Source organism: Pygocentrus nattereri, chromosome 20 (genome assembly GCF_015220715.1).
Source record: "Pygocentrus nattereri isolate fPygNat1 chromosome 20, fPygNat1.pri, whole genome shotgun sequence".
Classification (NCBI taxonomy): Eukaryota; Metazoa; Chordata; class Actinopteri; order Characiformes; family Serrasalmidae; genus Pygocentrus; species Pygocentrus nattereri.
In genome coordinates this window covers 8,125,996-8,151,708 of record NC_051230.1, presented here as the reverse complement: position 1 = coordinate 8,151,708, position 25,713 = coordinate 8,125,996, and the positions used below count along the sequence as shown (strand labels likewise).

The window sequence follows — 25,713 nt, the reverse complement described above, 5'->3', positions numbered from 1 at the left end:
TTAAAACACATGGAAGTCCTTGGTGCAAATGTACACGCCTTGTGTGGTTTTATTTCCCCAAAACAACCATTTTACATGCCAATTTTCCAGCGTCTCTATTCCTTATAACTAAAACATGCTGCTTCTGATACTGTGCCTTTAAGACATATATATCTCAAACAACCTCTGTCCTGATTGGCTGCACAGTAGTGTGCCTCATTATGGCAGTCCTGAAACAACCTCATAACTTCAGCTTGAATGGGTGGAGCTAAACTGCTGTAGGATGTTTTAGCAGCTTTCCTGTACAAACTGTACTGACTGATATGTTGAAATTTGCAAACTATGTCCAAGTCTTTTTTTTGTTTGTTTTTTTTTAAAACACAATAAATGCATTTTACATGATTTAATAATATCAGGCAGGACCGTCTTTCTTGAATCCACACATTAAAACATCCTCAATGTTTTTTGGGTGTTTTTATCAGTAATAAAAGGGCAAAGTGAACATTGCATATTGTTATTTTCTACTGTCAATGCTGCATAAAATCTTATGGTTTAGAAACCTCTGCACACTTGAACAGTTCCCTGCTGTAGACTGCATTTTATCTGACACATCTGCATAGAATGAGTTATTGTCAAGAAACCGCACTATTTATTTTGTAGACAGTGGCGTGGATTTGTGATGTTTTATTCAGAAGTAATTATGAAGCGGTGTCTGCATGAGTGAGCAGTGGTGAGCGCCGGAGCTTATGTTGTTATCATTAGCGAATCATCATTCGGAATCGCACAGCAGGTAAGGATGTGTTTTGAGAACTCTGTAATTATCTCCCCTTTGGATTAGAAAGATGTAGCGATAGTTCTGGCAGATACCGTTGCAGTCCTTCACTGAGCATTTGCATGCAAGCAGGATACAGCTGAAAAAAAAATGACATGTTTATCATTTGCACAAGCTGGTAGTGTCTTTTTGTTTATAAGAGCTCTTTAATCTCATTACCTCTAAATTTCTTTTCAGATTGAATTGGTTCTATGAAATAGGCTGCAATGAATCAGATATTTCATTACCTCTAGAGTAATAAACAAATTAAAACCTCGTATCTTCCTCCACATGAATTGAACTGGTTTAATCAGAATTTACCAAGCGGTAGATTAGAAAGCTTATTCCAGCCGCGGAATCTGTTCCTTGAGTTGGTCGGAGGGTGTGAAATGTCCTCGTTAGAGCTACGCTAATTGATTTCTGTCTTGTGATTACTCGTTAGGTTTGAGGGGGTCTCCTGTGTGTGCGCAGAGCGTCTGCTTTGGTGTGATTGTCTAATTGGACTTAGCGCTGAAGAGAGAAAGGCTGTTCACCTAGGGAAGAAAGTCCGCCTCCACAGATCTGCGGCTTTACAGCAAAGCCAAAATCCGCTCAAATCCTCGCGTCCCTCTGACAGCTGTTGTTTTCCTGACCTGTGTTGAGCTTGTGCTTTTGCCATCATCCTGGTTGCACTGGAAGCTGTAACACTGATGCTCCCCTCTGTCCCTTTTGGGGGTCTCTCTTTTACAGTCTGTCTTAGAAACCACTGACAGTGATCGAAATTAGGCATCTGGGTGTGACCTACTATGAGGAGGGGCTTATGCTCTGCACACACATGCTCAAATGATTGGGTGTTTTTCTGAAGTCACATTGTATTGGTTGTGATTTTGGCAGCTTACTTTGTTAGAGGGCAGCGCAGCAGATGTTGAAAAGCTTTACATTAGTCAAACCAAAGCTTTACATTAGAAAACCTCGTATCTCCAAAATGGTAACTATACAGGAGAAGGAAAAAACCTACTTTACTTTTAATGTAAGTCAATGGAACCAGACATTTCCCAAGGTCATTTTGGGCCGTTTCATTTGGTCCATTGATCATGAAATCCATGTACAATGTAAAGAGCAATAGGAATTTTCAATTTATGTCAAAAACTGAAAACAACAAAAATGGAGATACAAGGTTTTCTTCCGACAACAGCGATATGTAAAACTGAGACCACCTCTCAGTGATTTTATTTCCAGGCAGAACAGTTGTTGGCTTTGTTCACAAGGCAGGTAAAGGTTGCCCAAATCTGACATTTGCAATTCCGATTTTAGATGCTTTCGTATGTGGTACTGAAATCCGATCCGTATCTGATCTGCAGCAGTGCAACTCAGTCTAAACAGCCAGTTCGGAATTCATGCAACTTTTACGTCAATCCATAATTCGGATTAGGTAAGAAAATCAGATTGGGCCGCTTTTACCTGCTCTGTTACCGTAGCCAAAGGGACTTTGGTTTGTGGGGCAGGGCTGTAGTAAGGAGGCTTTCAGAAAACTTGATTTCAGTTTCTCAGAGAAATCTGCAAGGATATTTTTCCACACTTCCCAAGTTCACTCTTAGACATTTGTTGCTTTTTTTCCTTCTCATGATCCAAGTAAGCCCTATTGCACATTTAGACTCTACAGACCATGTGCAAATTGCCTTTTCTCAGTGAGGCTTCTTGACAGCTACATCTCCTTTCAGACCCATAGCATTGAGTTGTTTCCTCACAGTGGAAGGATGGACAGAAACACCTGTGGATTTTCAGATCTGAAGCAAGAGTAGAGCTTGATTTTTTTTTTTTTTTTTTTTTTTTTTTTTTTTTTTTTTTTTTTTTTCCCCCTCTCTCTCAACAATGACAACTTTAAGTGCTGTTTTTGTGGTTTGCACAGTTGTTAGGAAACCCATTTTCCTTGTATCTTGAAAATTTCATGACTTTCCCCTTCCTTATACAAGTGGATAGTCTTATATCTGATCTACTCAGAAATATCTCTTGCAAAATATACAGCTTGCGCTTGATGCCTGTTTTTGCTGAAAATATAAGTACTGTGTAATAAGTACTTTTCACTGCACTGCCTATCAGAGCTCCTTAGAATCAAGACGTTATTAACACACGAAATATTGAACATCAGATTAAATCTTGACCTCAGAATGTTGAACCTGAAACTGTCTGTCAGGCCACTACCACAGTGGGCCAGCAACAGGCCCAAACTGTGTCAGCACTGGGTCTACTTAAAAGCACATGGCATGAGTTGGTCTCGGCAGGTGGAGCCTTGGGCCTGGGGGCAGTGAGACAGGGGCTGCTGCCTTTTCAGGTCGGCCTGTTAGGATGATTAATGACTGCGAACTGTTCCCTCTCCTGCTCTCTAATACTACCTGCTGCTAACTGTAGCCTGGGGACGAGCGCTGCAGAGAAAGCCTCTCTGTGAACTGCCACAAGCTGCCATTGCTGAGAGGCTCTCTGCTGCTGGGGTCCGAACAGGTCAGTGTTTTGGCCCCAGAGCCTCGCATTGTTGCCATTTTGAAAAAGCTCATCTAGGGGTGGACAGTGTGACATAATTGTATCGCAATACTAAAATCCTCACAGCACATGAAACATGTTATTTAACGTTTTTTTGAAAAGTTGAAACAGACACAACACACTAAAAAGGCTAAAAAGTCATGATGGTAAAAGAAATGTCCAAATATTTTGTGTTTTCATTGTGTTTTTGCTCATATTTTCATCAGTTTTATGGTGATTTTTGTGTTTGAGACATCAAGCCAGACCATCTTTTTGAGCCTGTGCGTGTCGTTAAAATGTAAAGATGTATGACATGGTCCAGTAACTCCCAACCTGATTCCTCTGACTTGAAGCAGCACACAGACAAAATTCATATTGCATTACTTCTCTGCTCACTTCCAGTTTTTTTGCTCAGATCTGACATTTCCAACTTCATGCTTCACATTTGTATATGTGGATCAAATCGGTCTTTAATATGAATGATCTCGTGTCCCAAAACAGCCCACTTGCACACATCCTAATCAGTAGATTTACCTGAATGAACCACGTCATGAACAGTGAACAAGCTAACCAGCAGAACAAGCTTTTGTCATGAAGATAATTGGCTCTGAACAGTTCTGAGTTGTTAATGATTAGAGCAGAATGAAGGTGAAAAAAGGTGAAATGTGTAGCATTTCTGACAGTAACTTCAAGTTAAGCACTACTGCCACTTAGTAATGCTACTTCTTTCAATTTTAACAAAAAATAAAGTTTAAACATTAATAATGACACAAGCTCTGTATAATCCTCAATAATGTGCATATTGTTGCTGTGTCTCGTATCTCCAAAGAAGTACTTTTACAGCAGAAAGAAAAAAATGTTCTTAGCTTTCTATGTAAGTTAATGTAACAAGAATTTGTCATTTTGTAGGATTTCTGTTGCTCCATTCATCAAGAAATTTTGGTGTAATCTAAAACTCTATGTAAAACTATGTAAAAAGAAACAAAGATAAACAACAAAAATGGACGTACAAGATTTTGATCAGACAGCAGAGATATGATGCACAGTCATTCTGAATGATTGCAGTACACTATAAGAAACATAGGGGGCGATATAGCCGCTGTTTGGGGCGATCCGTTTCATTTTGTATTTCTGTGCATGGATAACAGTGAAAGATTGCAACAGTAAAGGGAGAGAAGCTGATGGTGAGAAGCTAGTGGATGAATAAAATAGCTTATAGGATAGTTGAGTCTTTAGTTGCAACTCAAACCATAATTTATTGAAAAAAGCACTTGTAAGTGGCTTCTGGGGCGTCTCCTACCTGGAAATCACCGTCATACTCTATCATTCTTAAGCCTGTGATAGGGGAGTACAACTTGTTTTTCCATGTAGTGTTTGTTTTTTTTTTTTTTCCCCCTGTCATCTTCATCTCGTCTTGTTTTGTTTACTCTGCCTGTCCAACTCGTCTGTCGGCGAGGCATTCTGTTTAAGGGCTTCAAAACGTCACCAGCCGCGAGTCGGGAGAGACGCGTGACGACTGATCAAAAGGAGCTGAGCGTACGGTTAAGTCCATGAGAATTAGACAAACGGATTGATACACACACACACACTCGCACCTGTCAATCACAGCCTTATTGTTGCTCTGCATTAAATAAATATAAGACAGTGAGGTCTGTTTAGTCAGCCAGGTTGTGTGAATCAAAAGACCATGTATACTGGATAATTCATAAACCCTGTGCAAATCAATGATCAGAAGAGCAGAGTGGCAGCTGCCAGTTTAGTAGTATACTTTGTTGAATATAGGACTGTAACTAGTATTGATTTGAATTGATTCGATTTCACTGAGCAGTAACAAGCCCTAAAAAAACCCCTAAAAAGATAAGTGCATATACAGTCTTGTGCAAACGTTTGGGTGCCCCAGTTAAATCATGTCTTTTGGTTTTCTAAATGAAAATAAGTGAACACATCCTCTACAGAGATCACACTTCTACACAGTTTTAAAGTACAGTTACTGTTTATTTGCTCAATCGTTGAGAAAATCTTAAATCAGCAAAACTTAAACCGACCGGGGTGTATATGCTCGTATGGGGATGTGCCTGTCAGGGTCTATATTACATTACTTCTCTGCTCACTTCCAGTTTTTTGCTCAGATCTGAACTTCATGCTTCACATTTGTATATGTGGATCAAATCGGTCTTTAATATGAATGAACTCGTGTCCCAAAACAGCCCACTTGCACACATCCTAATCAGTAGATTTACCTGAATGAACCACATCATGAACAGCGAACAAGCTAACCAGCAGAACAAGCTTTTGTTATGAAGATAATTGGCTCTGAACAGTTCTGAGTTGTTGATTAGAGCAGAATGAAGGTGAAAAAAGGTGAAATGTGTTGCTTTTGTAGCATTTCTGACAGTAACTTCAAGTTAAGCACTGCTGCCACTTAGTAATGCTACTTCTTTCAATTTTAACAAAAAATAAAGTTTAAACATTAGTAATGACAAAAGCTTAAATCAACAAAAAACATAAACCAACCAGGGGTGTTCAAATTTTTGCATATGCTCGTATGGGGTGTGCCTGTCAGGGTCTAAGACAAGGGTTGGCAACATGCAGCTCTACAGCAGAAAAAAAAAAAAGTTAAATATAGCTCTGCTGATTGATCCAATACAGTTTTAACTATAAACCGTCTTAAACGCTGGACTTGTAGTATGTATAACTGCTAATTCACCCTTTAACTCTGAAGACTGGTGTACAGACTGCTGGTTGCCATAGCAACGCAGACAACCTCACCTAGCTAGCAGCTAGCGAACTGGCAAAGAGAGAGATTTAAGCTGGACATTGGTAATTTGGCGATGAATTAACTCATTAGCATTTATAAGTTCTCAGTTGGTTTCCTGATATGTTTAATCTGCCCGAGAAACTGTCAAACACAAAGACGCGAAGCTGAACTCTTGTTCGAATTTTCCCCATTTCATCTTAAAAGGTGCAGTAGTTACATTTTGGTGCCTCAGGCAGCATTTAAGGTGGAACAGGAACATTCGAACAAGAAGCCGGCGAAGGAGAAGCTCACTTTAGCCTCATGAAAAATCTAACATTGAAAGAAACTACTCTACTTTTGAGGAAAAGCTTCTTGTCTGAGATGTGAATATGCATTATTGTTATGCTGATCATAATGTATTTTCATTTAAATATTTTTTTTTAAGCAACTTGCTTAATACGTTGTGACAGACCCAGTTGAATATTCATCATACACCAATTGGATGGGTAGTATTTTTTTTTTTATAGTATAATTTATTGTTTACGTAGTTTACGAAAATGGCAGCTGTTTTCTCAAATCTTGTAAACCACTAAACAAATTGAACACGGTCTTCAGTGTGTTCAGAATGTTTCTTGTTCTCCTGATTCAAGCTTTTGTTCTGACACTGACGATATATGTATTTTCTTACTGTAAGAATTGCCGTTTGGGTGCTCGTCCCTCCTGGTAAAAAGGGCTTTTTTCCACTGTGCCACAATGCAATCTTCTCTGTATGCAGATGCATTTGTGTAAAAAAAAAAAATAGAAACGTAACAGTGGGAATACTTGAACACAATCCAGCATAAATTGATGTGTTTTGGGGGTTTTGTTCTCATAATCATTCAGGGAGCTGGAAGCTTGAGCTGCCTGTAAACCTTCTGTTGTAGGTTGGGAATTGTAAGCCTGGAAATTAACCTTTTGAGGAACCCGTTTATTTTTAATTCCAGTGCTTGGGTTTATTCATTTTTAGTAGAATTTTGAAGAGATTTATTAAAGTAATTGTGACAAAGGTTTGCATTATGTTTAGCTATTTTTGTGATGTATCCGCGTTTCATATAATCTATATTGTCTTACAGAACGCCTGTATGCTTTATCATTTATCTGTGCTGGAACACTGCACACTAAATCTGTATCTGTTTGTTTTTGAGGGACACCCTGGCCAGAATGAGCAATGCAGTCATAGCTACATCTGTCATTTCATACCAGTATAAACAGTTAACATATGCCCAGCAGCTCAAGTCTCTATGAACTTGCAGCAAAGAAAGGATACCATGTGCCTAGCTCACACAGATGGGTAGGTTTAAAAGGCTGAGCTCCTGGGGACATTTACATTTTGAATATTTCAGGTATTCATGTAATATTTTAAGGCTGTCTGTGCCTATATTGTACTGCTGAAGTTTTTGCTTATTTTGAATAAACAATAGCCAGTTCGGATTATAGCACAGCATTAATTAAGAATGAAATAAAGTTTTTTTTTTTTCTCTCCCCTCTGGCCCACAGATTTGTAGAGATTTTTCTAATATGACCCCTTTTAGTGATTGAGTTTGACACCCCTGATCTAGAGTGAGGTTTTTTTTAGTTTAAAGACCAGGAAAACCCCCTTCTGATGATGTATCTTTGGGGTTTGCACTACCACAAATGAAACAATAGAACTCAAACAACATTGTAAGAATAAAATAATAATAATAAAAAAAAGAATAAAATAAATTATCAGAGGAGGAGGACAACAAGGCCACCAATTATAGGATAGCTGCCTGAATTGATAGACAACCCAGGGATTCTCAATGATTTTCACATGTTGATGCATTTATGTAAGGCATGCTGGGTATTGTAGTGAGAACACTGATGAAAGAAAACATGAAAACGCTAAAAATGGTAAATTCTGTCAAGCCGATGAGGCTGACTGATGTAACACTGTGCTATAGTATGTAGCATAACACATCAGATAACAGATTAAACTGTAGTTTTAGGCTGGAATGGACCTTTAAGTGGATGATATAAAGTGTTGATTTCTATATGAAATATAATATTGATTTCTATATTCTCTCTCTACAGCTGACGCTACAGAGCACCAAGTCAAGAGTGGCCTTCTTCGAGGAACTTTAAACGCCTAAAAGCTGTGCATACATGAGGACATGACTGCATTAACATTCACCACAAAGTTTCAGACTGTGTATGGAAATGGTTCTGTGGCAATAACCATTCAAAGTACTATAAAAGAGGTCTTCAGATCCAGACTTTGAATCCAGTTTCTGGAACTGGATTTTATCACTAGTAGATGTGACATTAGGTGGCCAATCAGCAGCTCAGTTGACTACTATTGATTACAAAATTGAGGAGCAGGAACTGGATTGAAGGTCTGGTTTTGAAGACCTCTGCCAAATATGCAGAGGAAGGGCTACTCCAGGACCAGAGTCCAGGTCCACTGCTGTATAAGTGTGGGAGGTGTGGGTGGGTGTGTGTTAGTGGCAATGAAGTGAATTTGTTCCCTTTTTTAATCACATTCCATCGACCGCACTACTTGGCTTGAAAGTTTGTGTGGTTGAAAATGTTCAAAATTACTGCGTGATTCAGTGGTTCCGACGTAAACAAGATCATTCCGAGTACTTTGATGTGAAATCGTATTTTAGAGTTAATTGTAGAGAAAGGCTACGTTTACATACCAGGTTAAAAAAAAGAAGCCCAAATCTGATTTTCCCACCAATTTTTTTTTTTTGGCTGTTCACAGTATCTTTTAAATCTGATCTGCATGCGACATCAGTCTGAACAGAACAGCTCTTGAACTGACCTGCATGCACTAAAGAACGATGCTTCATTTTGCTTCACGTGGCTCATCCAGAGGTAAACAAATCATGACTGCCAGTGCCCACCCGTCACTCCCGGAGGGTTCAGCTTCATCTTTGCCAGTGTCACAGGGGCGATCATAAAGCTTCATGGACTGACGTGGGCTCATCACCCAGAATGTGTTTGAGCTCGCTGTAGAGTCACTTCTTCACTTAGTGTCCTCAGATTCTTTAAACTTTAACTGTTCTCATTCTCCTACAGCCACTTTTGGCCATTTCTTTCTAAATCTCTTCAAACATGGAGGTGTTTTGGATGAGTCTCTTAATTTTTTGGTACAGAAACATCACCCCAAATGTTTGCGGTCTCAGCAATGCAATATAATGATGAATGTTGAGTAGGACTGATGTAAGTTGCATGAATTACGATCGGGCTAATCAGACGGAGTCGCATTGCAACATATCGGTTACAGATTGGATTTCAGTTCCACATATAAAAGCGTCTCAAATCGGAATTGCAAATGTCAGATATGTGTTTTCACTGTCACAACACATCTGTGTCACATAAGGAGGAAAATACTGGATTTGGGCGAGTTTTACCTGCTGTGTGAACAAAGCCAAAGGTTTTTGGTGGGTTGCAATATGTACCACATAAATGTAGCCATTTTATTAACAAAAAAGGTTTTCATATGTAATATCGACGGTGATAATTAGTGGTAATAGCTACTTGCTTTTGACGTACAGGGCCCTAAATTGTCTGCCAACCCTGTTTAGTTCACCTACTTTTCCCCTACACTCTCACCAGTTTGCTGAAGTCTTGTAGCACTAGTTTCTTGGTGGTCTGTGTCTTTAAACCATCCAGTTTTGGCGGCTGATCTTTCATTGTCATGGCCTCTGTTATGGAACATTCTTCCTCTGTCTGTGTTTTATTTTTTTTCACTTCAAAGTCCAGCTCAAAACTTTCCTCTTCTCCTAATATTTTCACTAGTTGTTCTTTTAATGTTTCCCTTTATCTCAAAACTACCATTTCCTCTGTCTAAGATTGTGCTTTTCTATTCTTCTGTTAGTTGCCTCAAACTCTTGTCTGTGTTTCGGTCTTCTTTTCTTATGTTATGCTTTCTGTCTTGGTATGTTTGTGCAATTCTGTGTATTTATACTCTCACCTGATTGGAAAGTGCTATTTAAATTTGGCTTATTATTACATCATTATTGCTGTTTTGCCTTGCAACACCCTGCAACCTACCTACACCATGAATGCATTTTAGGCCAAAACCTTCTCCAAACTTGTAAAACAGCATCTCAGGCATCCGGCACGTTATACATAACTATTTTGTGTAACAGCTTTATGTGAGGTAGCTTTTAGGAGCCGTAAACACTTCAGACATCTGGTTCCTGTCACTACCACTGAGATACTCCATTGTGGAGAATCAGATTTGTTTACAATCGTGGCGATAGGAGCCAGACAGTCTGAGAAGTCGAATGCATCTAAAAAGGTTGTTGCATGAAATGGCTATAAATACGCTGCCTGATGCCTGAGACATTGTTTTCCGATAGTTTTGAGAGAAGATATAATAAAACCTATTTTTAATGGATTTTGTGGCTCAGAGATACATGCCTGGCATGGATGGGGCAAAACAGACCCCAAGGAACACTTACTTTAACACTTCTACTATCGACATCATCAGTCATCACATATAAAAGACACGTGTAGGTTTACTGGTCATTTTGGATAGTAAACATAATTGCTTGCTTTCCACTAATGCAAGTTTCTCTACAATGCACCATTTCACATCAAACCACTCTGAATGACGTCTCTACCACTAGGATTTGCAGACCTTTTGAATTCCCAATTAAGTAAACACTGCTGGACACAATTGTCCGCATGGTCTTGCACTCTACAAACGGACCGTTAAGCTCCATGCTTCTTGGAACTGTAACCTTTTATGAAGGATAAATGCTGCTTTACACTTTAATCAACGTCCAGTAGCTTCTTGGGAAAAGTCCTATTTTCTACTAAAGATTATTTTCCTGGATGAAACATGCTGTGTTTTATCTACATTTGCTCTTTGGGATTTTATCAAGTCTGTATTAAATCTTTCGGTTTCCATTACTGGTGAAATAATGCTGTAGCCATTGTTTAAACGAGGGGATTTCTTACATGTTGGGAGAGAAATGTGTTTTATAACACTACATGAGCCTCAATCAGGATGTTTCTCAAAATGATCCCATTGTCTTTTGGCATCTTAAGATCCAAAAATGTTATTCATAACTTGTATGTAATCCATAGGCATCTCAAACCTGGCCCGAAACTTGATATACAGTCCCTGTCGGGCTTGGGTCAGGTAGCAGGCCTCTAATCTCAAGCTTGTCTTGTTTTGGAACAGATTCAAACTCATTTTGTCATTATTTAGACAAAAGTTCAACACTGTCTTTATTTCTTCATGACAGGATTTTTTTATTTAAGATTGGTGCATATGTGCATACAGTAGGTCAAGTAGGATTAGTGATCAGTATTTGTGCCTTTAGAAAGAAGACGGCCTGATTGGGGCTTTCCAACTTTGGGATTATGAAGTTCTTTTGCCTTTTTTTTGGTTTGTTTTTTTTAAGAAGTTTCCTTTTTTAAATGATGATACTTTGAAGAGTTTGTATATATTTTTTGAGAATAATCTTTTTTGTGCTGAGGAATAAATGAATTTAAAGTCTGGTAAATCTGTTAAATCTATTCCATATTTATTTGTGTTTGTCTGTGATAAATCGCGAATACATAAATATCCATTAGAGCCACAAACAATGCCAAAAAAAGTTTTTCGGGGCTGGTGTGAGGTTTTATGTGTCTGCGACTGAATGCATTGACCGTAATCATTCATTGTCTGGGAGCAGAGGAGCGGCCCAGCTGAACTAATACAATATATCTCCAAGAACACATAAAGGGCATTTGTTATAGTAAATGTATCATTTCAGAATTAAAACAAATGAGTGTTCTGCTTAATGGCATTGCAACTATTATGTAATTAAATAGCAGTTGATTTCTAATTGAATCATCTTTTGGAGAGAACAACCATGTTCTGAATTCACTTGCTTACACCAGGTACACTATGTGGCCAAAAGTATGTGGACACCTGACTGTCTCACCTACATGAGCTTGTTGGACATCCTATTCCAAAACTATCGACATTAAAATGTTTGGGCATGGAAACCTATTTCATGAAGCTCCCAACGGACAATTCTTTTACTAATTTTGCTTCCAGAGACATATGCTTCTACATTTAGTGGCTGCTCTGTGAGTTTGTGTGATCTACACCTTGCAGCTAAGCGGTTGTCGCTGATAGACATTTCCATTTCACAGTGATAGCACTCACAGTGGTCTGGGGCAGATCTAGCAGGACAATTTTCACAAATGGACTTGTGGCAGAGGTGGCCATATTTAAAGTCACTGAGCTCTGCAGTGCAACTCATTTTACTGCCAGCATTTGTCTGTGGAGATTGCATGACTACATCCTTGACTTTATACCTGTTAGCAATGGGTGTGGCTGAAACAGCCAAACTCAGTAACTAGAGGGTTGTCCACATCCTTTTGACTATACAGTGCAGGTTATAACATCCATATAGCTCTAGCTTTTTTATGGTGTAGGCTTTTGGGGTTTTTTTTTTTTTGTTTTTTTTTTTTTAACCAAGAAGATGGCAGCTAATGTCAGCTAAAGCTAGTCCACTACTGATCCTGTAAAAAAGTTTTAGCTAATCCAGCCGTAAATATATAATTACATAAATTGTATGTCAGCCTGCATGGGTTTCAGGATAAATTAAGCTAAGAAAAGATATGTTAAAATCAGCAATAGTCAATGGAATTGTTAACGATATTAAGACTCTGAGTTCTGCCATTTGGCTGGAAAGAAGCCTAAAAGCACATCAACAATGCAAAGTGCATGATTAGAAAACTTATCTTGTGCACTTTTTTTTTTGTTAGGCAATATAAATCATGACATGCATGATATTCATCTTTATACATGATTTACACACACATATATATATATATATATATATATATATATATATATATATATATATATATATATATATATATATATATATATATATATATATATATATATATATATATGTGTGTGTGTATATATATATATATATATATATATATATATATATATATATATATATATATATATATACACACACACACACACACATATATATATATATATATATATATATATATATATATATATATATATATATATATATATATAAATTGTCCAGTTTTGGAGAGTCTGTGCCAACTGTAGCCTCATGCTTTCTGTTCTTGGCAGACAGAAGTGAACTTGAAATGGTCTTGGTCTTCTGCTGTTGTAGCCCATCCACCTCAGGTTTTGATGTGTTGTGCATTCTGAGATGCTTTTCTGGTTACCACAGTTGTACAGAGTGTTTATTTGATTGGCTGATCAGATAATTGTGTGAATGCGTAGGACTACAGGGGATTCTAATAGAGCTTGGTGAGTCTATATTGGTGTATTTTGCCTTTTCATAAAATCAATCAACTTGATGCCATTTGTTACAGTGATTTTAATACAGCTAAATGCATGTAAGGTTATTTTACTATAAAGTCATAATTCTCTCCATTTGTTGTAACTTATAACAGAATCAGAAGCAGCATTAAAGTGAGTGCTGTGCTTACTTATTTTGAATGCTATATGTATGAAGTTGTTATCCCCTGAAGCTCTGATGCTGTGTGCCTTGGAATCAACAATACACACACCTTCTATTTTATTGGTTGTGCTCTGTGTCCCTCTTCACCCGCTATTAGATTGGTTGCGTGTCTGGATGAGTGACAGGTTGACTGACAGCTGGTGGGAGACATATTGACAGGCTGTCACCAGCGGGAGAAGGATGCACTCCAGAGAGGCGGCTCTGTCGCCACGTATCCCATCATGCTCTCGAAGAGCAGAGACCGAGATGTCCCATCTGAGAGGCAACGGGAAAAGGGTGGACACCGTGAACTTTTCCTAGAGAACTAGTTTCCTAGATTACCATAAGGAATTTGTACTCAAATAGCTGATAAATCACTGTTGGAGCTGGATTGCTTGTGTAATTTGTGGGATTTGATTGGCCAGTTGGTTTTAATAGCCTGTGAAGTTTCCCCAAATTCCCTCAGAATGTCCAAGCTTTCACGTCAACGTTACCTCACAGGACACAGCTGTGTCTAATAGCAGGTTCTGCCCCCCCCCAATTAGTTTGAGGTGGAGGGGAACAGGATTACAATTACTGAGCTCCCTTACTGGGTCCAGCCAATTACAGAAGACCTTTCACTCAATTATTACCATCAGAGTGTAACAGTTACACACACTGCAGATTCATACTGGGGTATAATAATTACTGAAAAGTTGTAACACAGCAGATTCTTACTGGATTAAAATCAATCAAGAATTATTAGGCAGATTGGCAGGTTACATTTTACCCAAGATTACGAGTTGTGAAGTATCACTTGAGAATGCATTCCGTGATACTACGTGAACACAGTAGTCCATGCCTTTATTGACCCGTCTCGGCGGTTTACCAGTTTACCAGGCTCCCATGACAAACTGAAAGCGCCAGCAGGTAGTTATGATTTGGTTATATGACAGTTTAACAACTCTCCGAGTTGGTAATGGCCATACAAATGCCCAGTGTAAGATCTGCCTGGAAAAAAAAACTTGACGGAAGGGAGAGGTGCACTATGGGTATTCCTCCGAACAGTAACATCTTGGTGGGGGGAGGCTTTATATTTTCTCACTGCACAAAAATGATCAACTACCTAGTAGCTGTGATGTTATAATAGTAGTTTTAGTTATAATGATAATAAATAATAGTTTTGGTAATAGTTTTATTTCAGTTGACTTCTTGAACTTTAATTGAGTTCACAAGGGGAGAGACTTTTTTGCTCTTCACTGCTTTTTAGAAGTTTCCTCTGTGGGTATAAAGTCACCAAAGTCTGACCCCTAACCAGAACACACCCCCCAGCAGATGTGCTTCTTGGATTTTTGCCTGAGGTTCTTGGCTCCAAATAAAACCCTTCTCAAGATATTTTTGGGAAGTGGAAGAGCACCATAGTGCTGTCAGTCAGTGTGTTTACAAAGGCAGATGCAACAGGATCTAGTGTACTGGTAATACAATAAAAAGTTAATAGAGCCCCTGGAAATGCAGTTATACATAGCAGAAGGGGAGGAGCCTGCTTAAATGTTCACAGTGGCTGACAAGCGCGTTTTGGACTGCAGTCCTCCTCCAAAGTCCACACTTTGGTGATATCAACAACAGATGGACGCAGAAGGCAAGAGTTGTGCTATGTGCAGACTGTCTGTCTATTTAAATGAACCAATTTGCTTATTTAATAGTGTCTCAATGACAATTTAAATTGACAAACAAATGCAAAACAAATATGCAAGTGAGGAATTAACCCTCAGTTTTCAGAGTGGAAAGCTGCAGTTTTATTAACTACTCTATCCTAACGTTATGTAGTGCATGGTAACTAGTCATTTTCAGTCTTGGATTTGTGCTACCTTTCGAAAAATCCAAGCACTAGATAGTAATGTACGTTGTCCCCTTTCCCGTCGCCTTAAAAATTGCAGCTTCTGAAATACATGGTTTTGTTACCATGGTTTTGACAGCGATAGTGAGAATATAGGGCACAGTGCCCATTCGGTCTTTGCTCTGCCCACAAATGTATCCTTTCATAGCTCACTGCATTTCTCTATGGCAAAATCAAATGGGATTTTCAAAAATCGCATCCATGGCTTAGTCCTAAATACATTCTTATTCTGAATGTCCCTGAAGATCATGAATTGTGAGGTTATTAATATGTCAAAATAGGAATTTTGCTACATGTGATCTAACACCACTTTACACGGAATAGACACCGAAAGAAAGGCAAGTGCACAAAAACACCCCAAACAAACCGGCAAGCTTTGTCCAGTGTGGTAGTTAGGCTGCTTTTGCTCTAATTATATAATAATGTTTGTTTAATAATCGATTTACTTTCATGTAATATCGTTTCAGTGTGCAGGAATGCCAGCTTGCTGTTAGCATGAATGTAGCAATGTACATATTTCAACTCTTTGACCTTGTAATTCAAAGGATCTAGTGACATTCACTATCATTCATCATGTTTGGAACTTTTTTGGGCACGGAAGCGCGTGATAGAGATAACCTTCAGCTTAGAATTATTATTATGATATGACAAGCATTACACCTATTACAGAAAGATGCACTGTTTAGAGCAGGGGTCAGCAACCAGCTTGAGAGCCACAACGTTTTATGTCCATTTTACCATCTTAGCTGTAAATACAGTGTGTATAGGCTAAAAAATATAAACAAAAACACAGACTTTCTTTGCTCTGCTTTAAGCTTTAGCTCAGCTGTAGCTGCTTTTCTCACATCTCTGGCAGGAAACTTTTCCATAGGTAGATCTGTTTCTTGTAAACTTCTTGTAGTCGCTTCTCCTTTGCCGACTTGTTCAATTTTCCAGTTCCACCTTAAATGGTGCCGGAGTTGCCAGGATGTAACTTCAACGTTTTACGGTGGAATGGGAAAATTAAAATAATGACTAAATGACCTCAGCTTTGCAACTTTTTAGTGTTTGACAGTTTCTTGTTGCAGATTAAAACCAGTTGGAGTGATTATAAATGCAAACAAGTCTGTTTGTCTCCAAATTATTGATGTCTTAAATCTCTCTCTTTGCTGTTTTGTTAGCTAATAGCCAGGGGAGATTGTTGTCTACATTGCTAAGGTGACCAGCACTCTGTACACCAGTCTTCAGGGTTAAAGGCCAATGAATTAGGCCGAGTTATACGTTAACCAGCGTTTAAGACCATTTATTGTTTAAGCGATAGGCAGAGCTTTATTTTACTGCAAAGGAGAATTATTTTATTTTTATCTATTTACTTATATTTCTGCTGTGGAGCCACAACAGGGCAGTAAAAGAGCTGCATGTGGCTCTGGAGCCGCATGTTACTGACTGGTTTAGAGTCACTACATTACATCTCCATTTTTGACATTTTCCAGTTTTTGACATAATATGAAAATATATGTTGCCCTTTACACTGTGTGTAAATTTCATGATGATTAGACTAAAAGAAATTACCCAAAATTTCCTTTGACTTACACTGAAAATAAAGTAGGCTTTAACCTTCTACTGTAAAGTTACCTTTTTGGAGATATGAGGTTTTCTTCCGACAACAGCGATATGCTGTGTTGATTTGCTACAATTCCTCATTAGGTTGAAGGAATTTGTTGCCAGTGTTCTGTAAAGCTTGACCAGCCTTGTCCAGCAGCAGATGCTAAAGAATGTGTTTGTGGGTGGAGCATGTGGAGCTTGGCCAGATCAATTGAGACACCGGGCAAATCCAAGCCCCTACAGACATGATGTGAAACACGTCCACTGAGACTGAAGAGGCAGTGGTCAGGCTTCGGAGTGGATGCTGATGCATCCAAATGACCGTTGCAGCGCCTTACCTGCAGCCTTAATGAATGAGGCTGTCCTCGGATTGTTCTCTCCTTCCATCAATCCTGAGTGACTTACAAAGACCCTTCGAAGGTGTGTGTGTAATGCAGAGAGGCTCGAGTTCCCTTAATAATGTTTTGCCCTCACGTCTGTAAATCCCTGCCTGTATTGTATTTGCGTCACTGGACACAGCGGAGGAGAACAGATATCTCAAAGAGGAGAGTGTGTGCGCATCTGGCTCTACAAGAATCGGGAGATGTTCAGGTGATCAATGAGGAGCATCCAGACTACAACACACACACACACACACACACATGTATGCAACACAGATAATACCCTGTGTGTGTTACAGCCCTGCTGGAATGTCAGAGGTGTATAATCAGTTTGTTCTTTCTCTCTTTCTTTTTCGTTTGTCTGTCTTTCTCTTTCCTCTCTCCCTCATTGCCTTTCTCTTCCTATCTTTCCCTTTTTTCCCTGTGTTTTATCTCTCTCTCTATCTCATTCTCTTGATTGCATTCCCTTTTTTTTCTTTCTTTCTCTTTCTTTCTTATCCTCTGTATCTTGATGCCTCTCCTTATCCTCCCCTCTTGTTTTCTCTTTTTCTCCCCTTTGTTTTCTCTCTCTCTTTGCTCTCTCTCCTCCTCCTTTCTCCCCCTCATTTTCTTTTTTTTTCTCCCCCCTTTCTTCTCTTGCTCCCTCACACTGTTCTCTGTCTATCTCTCTCTCCCCTTTCTGTTGCTCATTCTTTCTCCTCTGCCTCTACCTCTAATCTCCTCTGCCCCTATCTCTCTTCTCTCCCTCCTTCTCTCCCTCCCTCTCTCCCTTCTTCCTTTCTATCTCTCACCCTCTCACCCTTTCTCCTCTGCCTCCATCTCCTTCTCTTTCTCTCTCTCCCTCTCTTTCTCTCATCCTGCATCTCTCTGTCCTTCTACCTCTTCTCTCTTCCCCATTCGATCTCTTTGTCCATCTTTCTCTTCCCCTCTTCCCTTTCTTTCCTCAGTTTTCTCTCTCCTCTTTTTTTTTCCTCCCCTCCTTCTCCATCTTTGCCTGAGTCTATTCCCTCTGTCTTCCCTTTTTCCTTATTCTCACCCTCACTCTTCCTTTCTCCGTCTTCTTTCCATCCTCTCTCTCTCTCTCTCTCTCTCTCTCTCTCTCTCTCTCTCTCTCTCTCTCTCTCTCTCTCTCTCTCTCTCTCTCTCTCTCTCCCCCTCTCTTAATGCTTATATTTTTTATCCATTTCCTTCACTCTTTCTGTTTTCTTGCTCTTTCCCTGTTCCTTGCTCTCTCTTTATTAATCTCTCCCTGTTCTTTCTTTCCCCCCTCCTACTTTCTTTCCCTCCTCCTTATTTCTCTCGCTCTCTCTTTTCCCTTTTCTATTTTTCACCCTTTCTCCACTGTCTCCATCTCTCTCTCTCTCTCTCTCTCTCTCTCTCTCTCGCGCTCTCTCTCTCGCGCTCTCTCTCTCTCTCTCTCATGGTCATCGCTGGAGGAAAATCAGTCTGACTCCTCTCATTACACTGTCCGCTATTCTGTGTTTGTGAGTGTGTCTATTTTCAGCCTCTGCATTCCTGAACATCAATCACCAAACAGACATTCGGCTGAAAATCATCTCCGCCTCAGACGATCACTCAGGAATCGATGACATTAAACCGCGACCGGAGTCAAGCGTACGCCAACCATGCATCATCGGTCAGCACACCGAAGCGTCACTTAACAGATTCATCCAAATTAGCCTTATTAAGGCATGATGTTCAGCTTTATTTAATCAAAACTCAGCCTCTTGCCCATGACTGATGCTTGGACATGCATATTTTCCTGAGAAACATTTTGCGAAAGTTTTTTATTTATGTCTACATTTCTGCTCTAATCCAGAGTGTCTTACAGTTTAATCATGTTAGATTTGGGTGAATGCAGGGAAAAATTACAGATGTGTTTTCAGTTCCCAGAAATCATTAGGCCTTTAAAGACAGCAGTGAGGGTTCCCCACTGGTACAGTGTGATACACTTACCTACAGGGGGGATTAAAGCCCCAGCTGCCTTGTGGTGGACTGTGGCAATACTCTCTGTACCATTCCAACTATAGTCAGTCACTCTTAGTTGAAATAAAGCTATTCTGACTTTACACAACACTCTAAAACATTTTAGTTAATAAAATGGTTCTATATCGAAAGTATTATTATGCCTCAGACTGCCCACAAAATGACCTGATGATCTAGTGAAGAATACACACAAAAAAGATGGTTCTTCAAGGGTTCTTTAGTAAAGAAAATGGTTCTAGGTAGAACCATTAACACTCAAAGAACCCACTGTATGATTAAAGTGTTCTTTGCATTTTGATAAGGTTCTTCACACTGTGCTGCAGTTGGTTGTATAACGCACCTAATTTTTAAAAGAAAAGTTCTACATAGCACCAACAAGATTTCTACTATGGTTGTGATGTCAAGCTTATAACAATCAGAGAACCATTTTCCATGCTAAATAGAACCATCTGCAGCACGTTCTCCATCAATCTGAGGAACCCTTTCAGGATGCAAAGAGCACTTTAATCATGCAAAGGGTTGTTTGAGTATTAATGGTTCTATATAGAAACATTTTCTGTACTAAACCCTTGAGGAACCATTCATCTCTGGATCATGAGATGATTTTGTAGGCAGTCTTAGTCTGAGCCATAATAATACTAAATAATCATTTCTAAGCTTTGCCTGGCATTCCAAACTGAACGTATTTACTTGTCCTTTGGCTGAGGGTCAGTAAAGTGGGTGTTCAGCAGTAGGCAGAGTGACTCAGCGATGGCCATGGAGACCCACTTAGTCCTCAGCATAACTGTGTCATGAGAAGAGGTCACACAGGCCTGGCTCAACTGGTGACCAAAGCCCTACTGTCCTCCTCAAAGTAAACACTTTGGTGACGTCAGTAACTAGCAGAAACCTTGAGAATGCTTGATTTATGTTTAAACATTTGGGACAAACTCGTACGATGTGCAGGCCCTGCATGTGCCGAATCTGGACTATGGGTTGTACTTGTTTTTATATTAGCTAATTTCCTTATTAATTCAATTCTATTACAATTCAGATTAGGACTGTGAGTGCATCATTTGGGACTGCTAAGTAAACAGCTGCAGGGATGGGCAGTGGACTGCTGTTTGTACCTTTTCTTCAGTGGTCAGGACCCAAAAACTCCCTCACAAAGCAGGCACTATATGGGTGGTGGATCATTCTCAGCACTGCATTAACACTGACGAGGTGGTGGTGTGTTAGTGTGTGTTGCGCTGGTCTGAGAATAGTCCACCAGCCAAAAATATCCAGCCAACAGCGTCCTGTGACCACTGATGAAGGACTAGAGGATGACCAACACAAACTGTGCAGCAGCAGATGAGCTGTCGTCTCTGACTTTACATCTACAAGGTGGACTGAGAGGGTAGGAGTGTCTAATAGAGTGGACAGTGAGTGGACACAGTGCTTAAAAACTCCAACAGCACTGCTGTATCTGATCCACTCAGACCATCACCACATCAGTGTTACTGCAGTGCTGAGAATGATCCACCACCCAAATAGTACCCGCTCTGTGAGGGTCCATGGGGGTCCTGACCACTGAAGAACAGGGTAAAAGGGGGCTGACAAAGTATCAGAGAAACAGATGGACTACAGTCTGTAACTGTAGAACTACAAAGTGCAGCTATACAGTAAGTGGAGCTGATAAAATGGACAATGAGCATAGAAACAAGGAGGTGGTCATAAGGTGTACGGTCATAACTGTGGGCAAACCATGGTCAAATAATTTCTTTATTTTTTTAAAGTGAAAATAAGTGAACATATCCTCTACAGAGGACACACCTCTGTGCACTTTAATGTACTGAATTAGCAGATTTATAATATTTGAACGTTGAATATGGCCTGTTCAAGACTAATGCACTGTGCACTATTGTTTTCCAAAATGTTTTCAATTTCTTTCTAATAAATAAAAATTGTGCGCTTAAATTTACATCACCTTCACCATCACGGGCTCACAAAGCAGTGCCTGGTACTGCAGCGAGGTAGTGGTGCTCACTTCATGCACACAAGCTACAACATTCATGATGTAGCACTACCTTCAACTTACCTGATCATAGAGATAATCATAAGCAATCGAACACCTGTTTGCACAGAGGCTTACAGTGAGACTAAAACTCAGACTTTATCATTTTCAGAATGCATCAGTCAACCACACAGGCTAGACACCTAGCTTTCTCAGTCTCATTCGTAAAGCTGGCCACCTTAGTGAATAACCTATGAGTTCAGTATGATTTAAAATTTGCCATGTCCATTCATCCAAACGTCTTCCCTTTGAATCTTCACTGTTAACAGTTCTGTTCAAACGCAGATCATTTGATCTATTCTGTAAAACTGTTTTGATTCAAAGAATAGAAACAGAGTCTTTGGTGCTTCTTTCTTCTTTGGGAAAACTGATGTTTGCTCTTTGTGGTGAAGGTCACTACTTTCGCTGGAGTGCACTGGCGTTTTTCACCACACAGCGAGGCAAATTTAGCCCCACCACCCAATTCGGCAGACCTCACCTTTGAAATGTGGCAAGGCGAAGTTTCTAGTGGGCCTGTACCGTTACCGAGATTTACATTAACAGCATTTGGCTGACGCTCTTATCCAGAGCGACTTACAATTTCGATAATTTTTACCGAGGTAGGCGAAGGTGGTGTTAGGAGTCTTGCCCAAGGACTCTTATTGGTATAGTGTAGGGTGTTTCCCCAGGGGGGGATTGAACCCCAGTCTACAGTGTAGAAGGTAGAGGTGTTACCCACTACACTACACCAACCACATCGCCACAAGTGGTCAGTACTGAACAAGAGAGGGCGCCCTTGAGCGATGAAGGCTCACCAATGGCAATATAAAACACAGTAGCTGCATTCCAAAGTCTAGGCTGCGGCCGAGGTAGGGTGGACCCTTGGCAGGACTGTCCTGTGACGACACCACTACAATTACCACTACAAAACCACGACAACAATTCCCAGAATTCGTTGAGGAGGATCTGTTTCCTTGCCTGTTTTCTGACTCGGACTCCATTTTCCAAGATCCTTTACGAGATCCAGGTGACCTGAATACTGATTCCTCACAGCTGTGTAGTATGGTCGTGTGATAGTTTAGGATAGAGATAAGCCTGGGCTTTAGTTCAGATCTTTGTAAGTATTTTCTTTGGAGACTCACTGAGCGATCTTTCCTGTGTGTATTATCTTCGTGTATGAGTTCCTGCCTGTGATTTCTCTCGACCCTGTTTTTGGACTTTCCCTTTTGGTACCTTTGCCTGGTTTGTCTGCTACTTTGGTTTTTTGACTCTCTTGCCCTTTTTTTTGCCTTGCCTTGCCTTGGTTATTGTGTGGATTGTCCTGGACCTGACCAGTGCCTGTTTTTTGACTCCTCTCTGCCTGTCCCCAATTAAACTTCACCTTGGTTTTGAACCACGAGCGTCTGCTTTTTGAACGCACGTCACACGTATATACAAATCCTAAATAAAACAGGATATACGGACGATATGCGATATATGAACAAATACTTTAATTAATCAGTCATTTTACACTTCCTAAGATAACAAAGACGAATTCAAGGACGTGAGTAACTTACATTTTAAAACAAGCTCTGCGCCAACGGCTCCGTTTTCCATCATTCCTGCTGGTTTTTTTTCGGGTAACCAAAGGCCTGGAAGGACACATCTGTTGCATCGTCTAAATCACTTAGAACGTAGGCTGCATTTCTAGGACGGATCCTTCACTTTGGAATACTTTCTATGATGAAGTGGCGGAGAAGCGCAGCTCCTTATACACGTTAATCAGGACAGCATTTGTAGTCTGAGGGGAAAAGGCCAGGGGCTCAAGCCCCACCTGGAGGTCTGTCTGTGCACGTGCCTGAGTAGAGTTCTGTAAAATCAAGACATTGCTAACAAGAAAATACCCAAAATACCAAAAATCTGAAATGGTTTTGAACCTGAAAGTGTGCGTATTCGTAGTCCCCAAACTTTTGAGAGATGATTTACCTCATTTTCATCTTGTGAAAAGCTGACGTTCTGACAGGTTTCTCTCGTGACGCAGTCTGTATGTGTTAGGAGGAGGTTTCAGGTACCTGCTATGTTATCGTCTCTTCATCAGGCCTAATTAGCTCCAGCGGTGACGGCTCTCATGTTGACCGTTTCTCTTAGTGACAACGCAGAAGCGCATTATTCCTCACTGTCCACTGAATTACACTGAGCGTCACTGCACTGTCACTGCCTTTGCTGTCCCATAGACAGGCCTGCACAGAACACTCATCTACTCTCTCCTCCTTCATCTCCCTCTCTCACCCCATCTCTCTCCCTCCTCCTGCATCTCTCTGTTCCTATCCCTTGCCATCCCTTTATCTATCTCCCCTTCTCTCTCTCTATCTCTCTCTCTCCTCCTGCTTCTCTTTCCTTCCACCTCTTCTCTCTCTCTCTGTCCTCATCTCTTCCCCTCTCTTTCTTCCTCTTCCCCTTCTTCCTCCTTTCCCTTGTCTTCGTTTACTCTCTTCTGACTCTTTTCCTCTTTCTTCTTTCTCTCCTTTCTCCCACTGTTCCCCTCTTCTATCCTGTCTTTCTATGTCTCTCTTCCTGCCTCCCTCTTCCTTTCCTCTTCCTCTCTGCCCTTTCTCTTTGTTTCTCTCTGTTTCTTTTTTCATGTTTCTCTTTTTATTCATCTTTATTTCTTGCTCTTTTCTTATTCTTTCTTCCCTCTTCCCTTTATTTATCTCTCTCCCTTCTCTCTTTCCTCTTGCTCTTCTGTCTTTATTTCTCTCTTCCTCTTTTTCTTCTTTCTCTTCCTCCTCACACTTTTCCCACCGTCTATCTCTTCTGTTTCTCTTTATTTTCTCTCTCTTCCCACCTCTCTGTTTCTTATCCCCCTCTTTCTCTCTCTCTGCCTTTCCTTTCTCTCTTGCTTTTTTCTTGTGCTTCTCTCTTTCTTCTCTTTCTTTCTCTCACTCTTTCTCGTGCTTTTTCTCATATTTCTCTTTTATATCCATCTCCCATCTCTCTTTTTCTTCTTCTTTCCCATTCCTTGTCCTCTCTCCCCTTTTATCTCTCTCCGTCTCTCTCTGTCTCTCTCTCTGTGTTCATCTGTCTTCCTTCCCTTTCTCTCTTGCTCTATCCTCTATGTCTGTCCTTCTCTCTCTCTCTATCCTCCTTTCCATCCTTCCCTCTTCCTCTCTACTTCTCTTTCTCTCTCTCTCCCTCTCTATACTCCTTTCCATCCCTCCCTCTTCTCTCTTTCTCCCTCTCTTTCTCTCTCTTTCTCTCTCTCTCTCTCTCCCTCCCTCCCTATCCTCCTTTCCATCCTTCCCTCTTCTCGCTCTCTCTCCTCTATCCTGCTTTCCATCCTTCCCTCTCTCCCCCCTTCTCTCTCTCTCTCCCTATCTATCCTCCTTTCCATCCTTCCCTCTTCTCTCCCTCTCTCTCTCTCTCTCTCTCTCTCTCCCTCTCTATGCTCCTTTCCACCCCCCCCCTCTTTCTCTCTCTCTCCCTCTCTATCCTCCTTTCCATCCTTCCCCCCCTTCTCTCTCTCTCCCTATCTATCCTCCTTTCCATCCTCCCCTCTTCTCTTTCCATCCTTCCCTCTCTCTCTCTGTCTCTCTCTCCCTCTCTATCTTCCTTTGCCTTCTTCCCTCTTCTCTCTCTCTTTCTCCTCTCTATCCTGCTTTCCATCCTTCCCTCTCTCACCCCCTTCTCTCTCTCTCCCTATCTATCCTCCTTTCCATCCTTCCCTCTTCTCTCTCGCTTTCTCTTTCTCTCTTTCTCCCTCTTTATCCTCCTTTCCATCCTTCCCTCTTCTCTCTCTCTCTCTTTCTCTCTCTCTCTCTCTCTCTCTCCTATCTATCCTCCTTTCCATCCTTCCCTCTTCTCTCCCTCTCTCTCTCTCTCTCTCCCTCTCTATCCTCCTTTCCATCCTTTCCTCTCTTCTCCCCCCCTTTCTCTCTCTCTCTCTCTTCCTCTCTATCCTCCTTTCCATCTTTCCCTCCCCCCTTCTCTCTCTCTCTCTCTCCCTATCTATCCTCCTTTCCATCCTCTCCTCTTCTCTTTCCATCCTTCCCTCTCTCTCTCTGTCTCTCTCTCCCTCTCTATCTTCCTTTCCATTCTCCCCCCCTCCTCTCTTCATATGTCACATTTTCTCTCTCTCTCTCTCTCTGCAGTCAGGGGATCTGTCTGGTGTGTGTGCGTGTGAGTGGCGAGAGCAGGTGTTGAGTTATAATTGTTTTCTCGGAGCCTGAGATAATGCATTCAGCTTCTTTTGAATGGACTGCAGCATCCTTATTAAAGCCCACTCCCTTAAGACCGCCGCTGATTAAAACAGGTGATTTGGCAGCCGTGTTTAACCCATGCTGACCTATACACTGACCCA

The 25,713-nt window shown here is 40.5% G+C and overlaps 1 protein-coding gene across 3 annotated transcripts in view; it reads left to right on the top strand.

Annotated features, from left to right (window-relative positions):
- nf2a (neurofibromin 2a (merlin)) overlaps positions 1 to 11,548 on the top strand; it is a 69,268-nt gene extending 57,720 nt beyond the window's left edge. For all 3 annotated transcript variants that reach the window (XM_017705052.2, XM_037531862.1, XM_037531863.1), the window contains one exon: positions 8,115 to 11,548. In XM_017705052.2, coding sequence (XP_017560541.1) covers positions 8,115 to 8,165 — 51 coding nt within the window. In that variant the 3' untranslated portion in view covers positions 8,166 to 11,548. The remainder of the gene's footprint in view (positions 1 to 8,114) is intronic.
- The last annotated feature ends 14,165 nt before the right edge of the window (positions 11,549 to 25,713 follow it).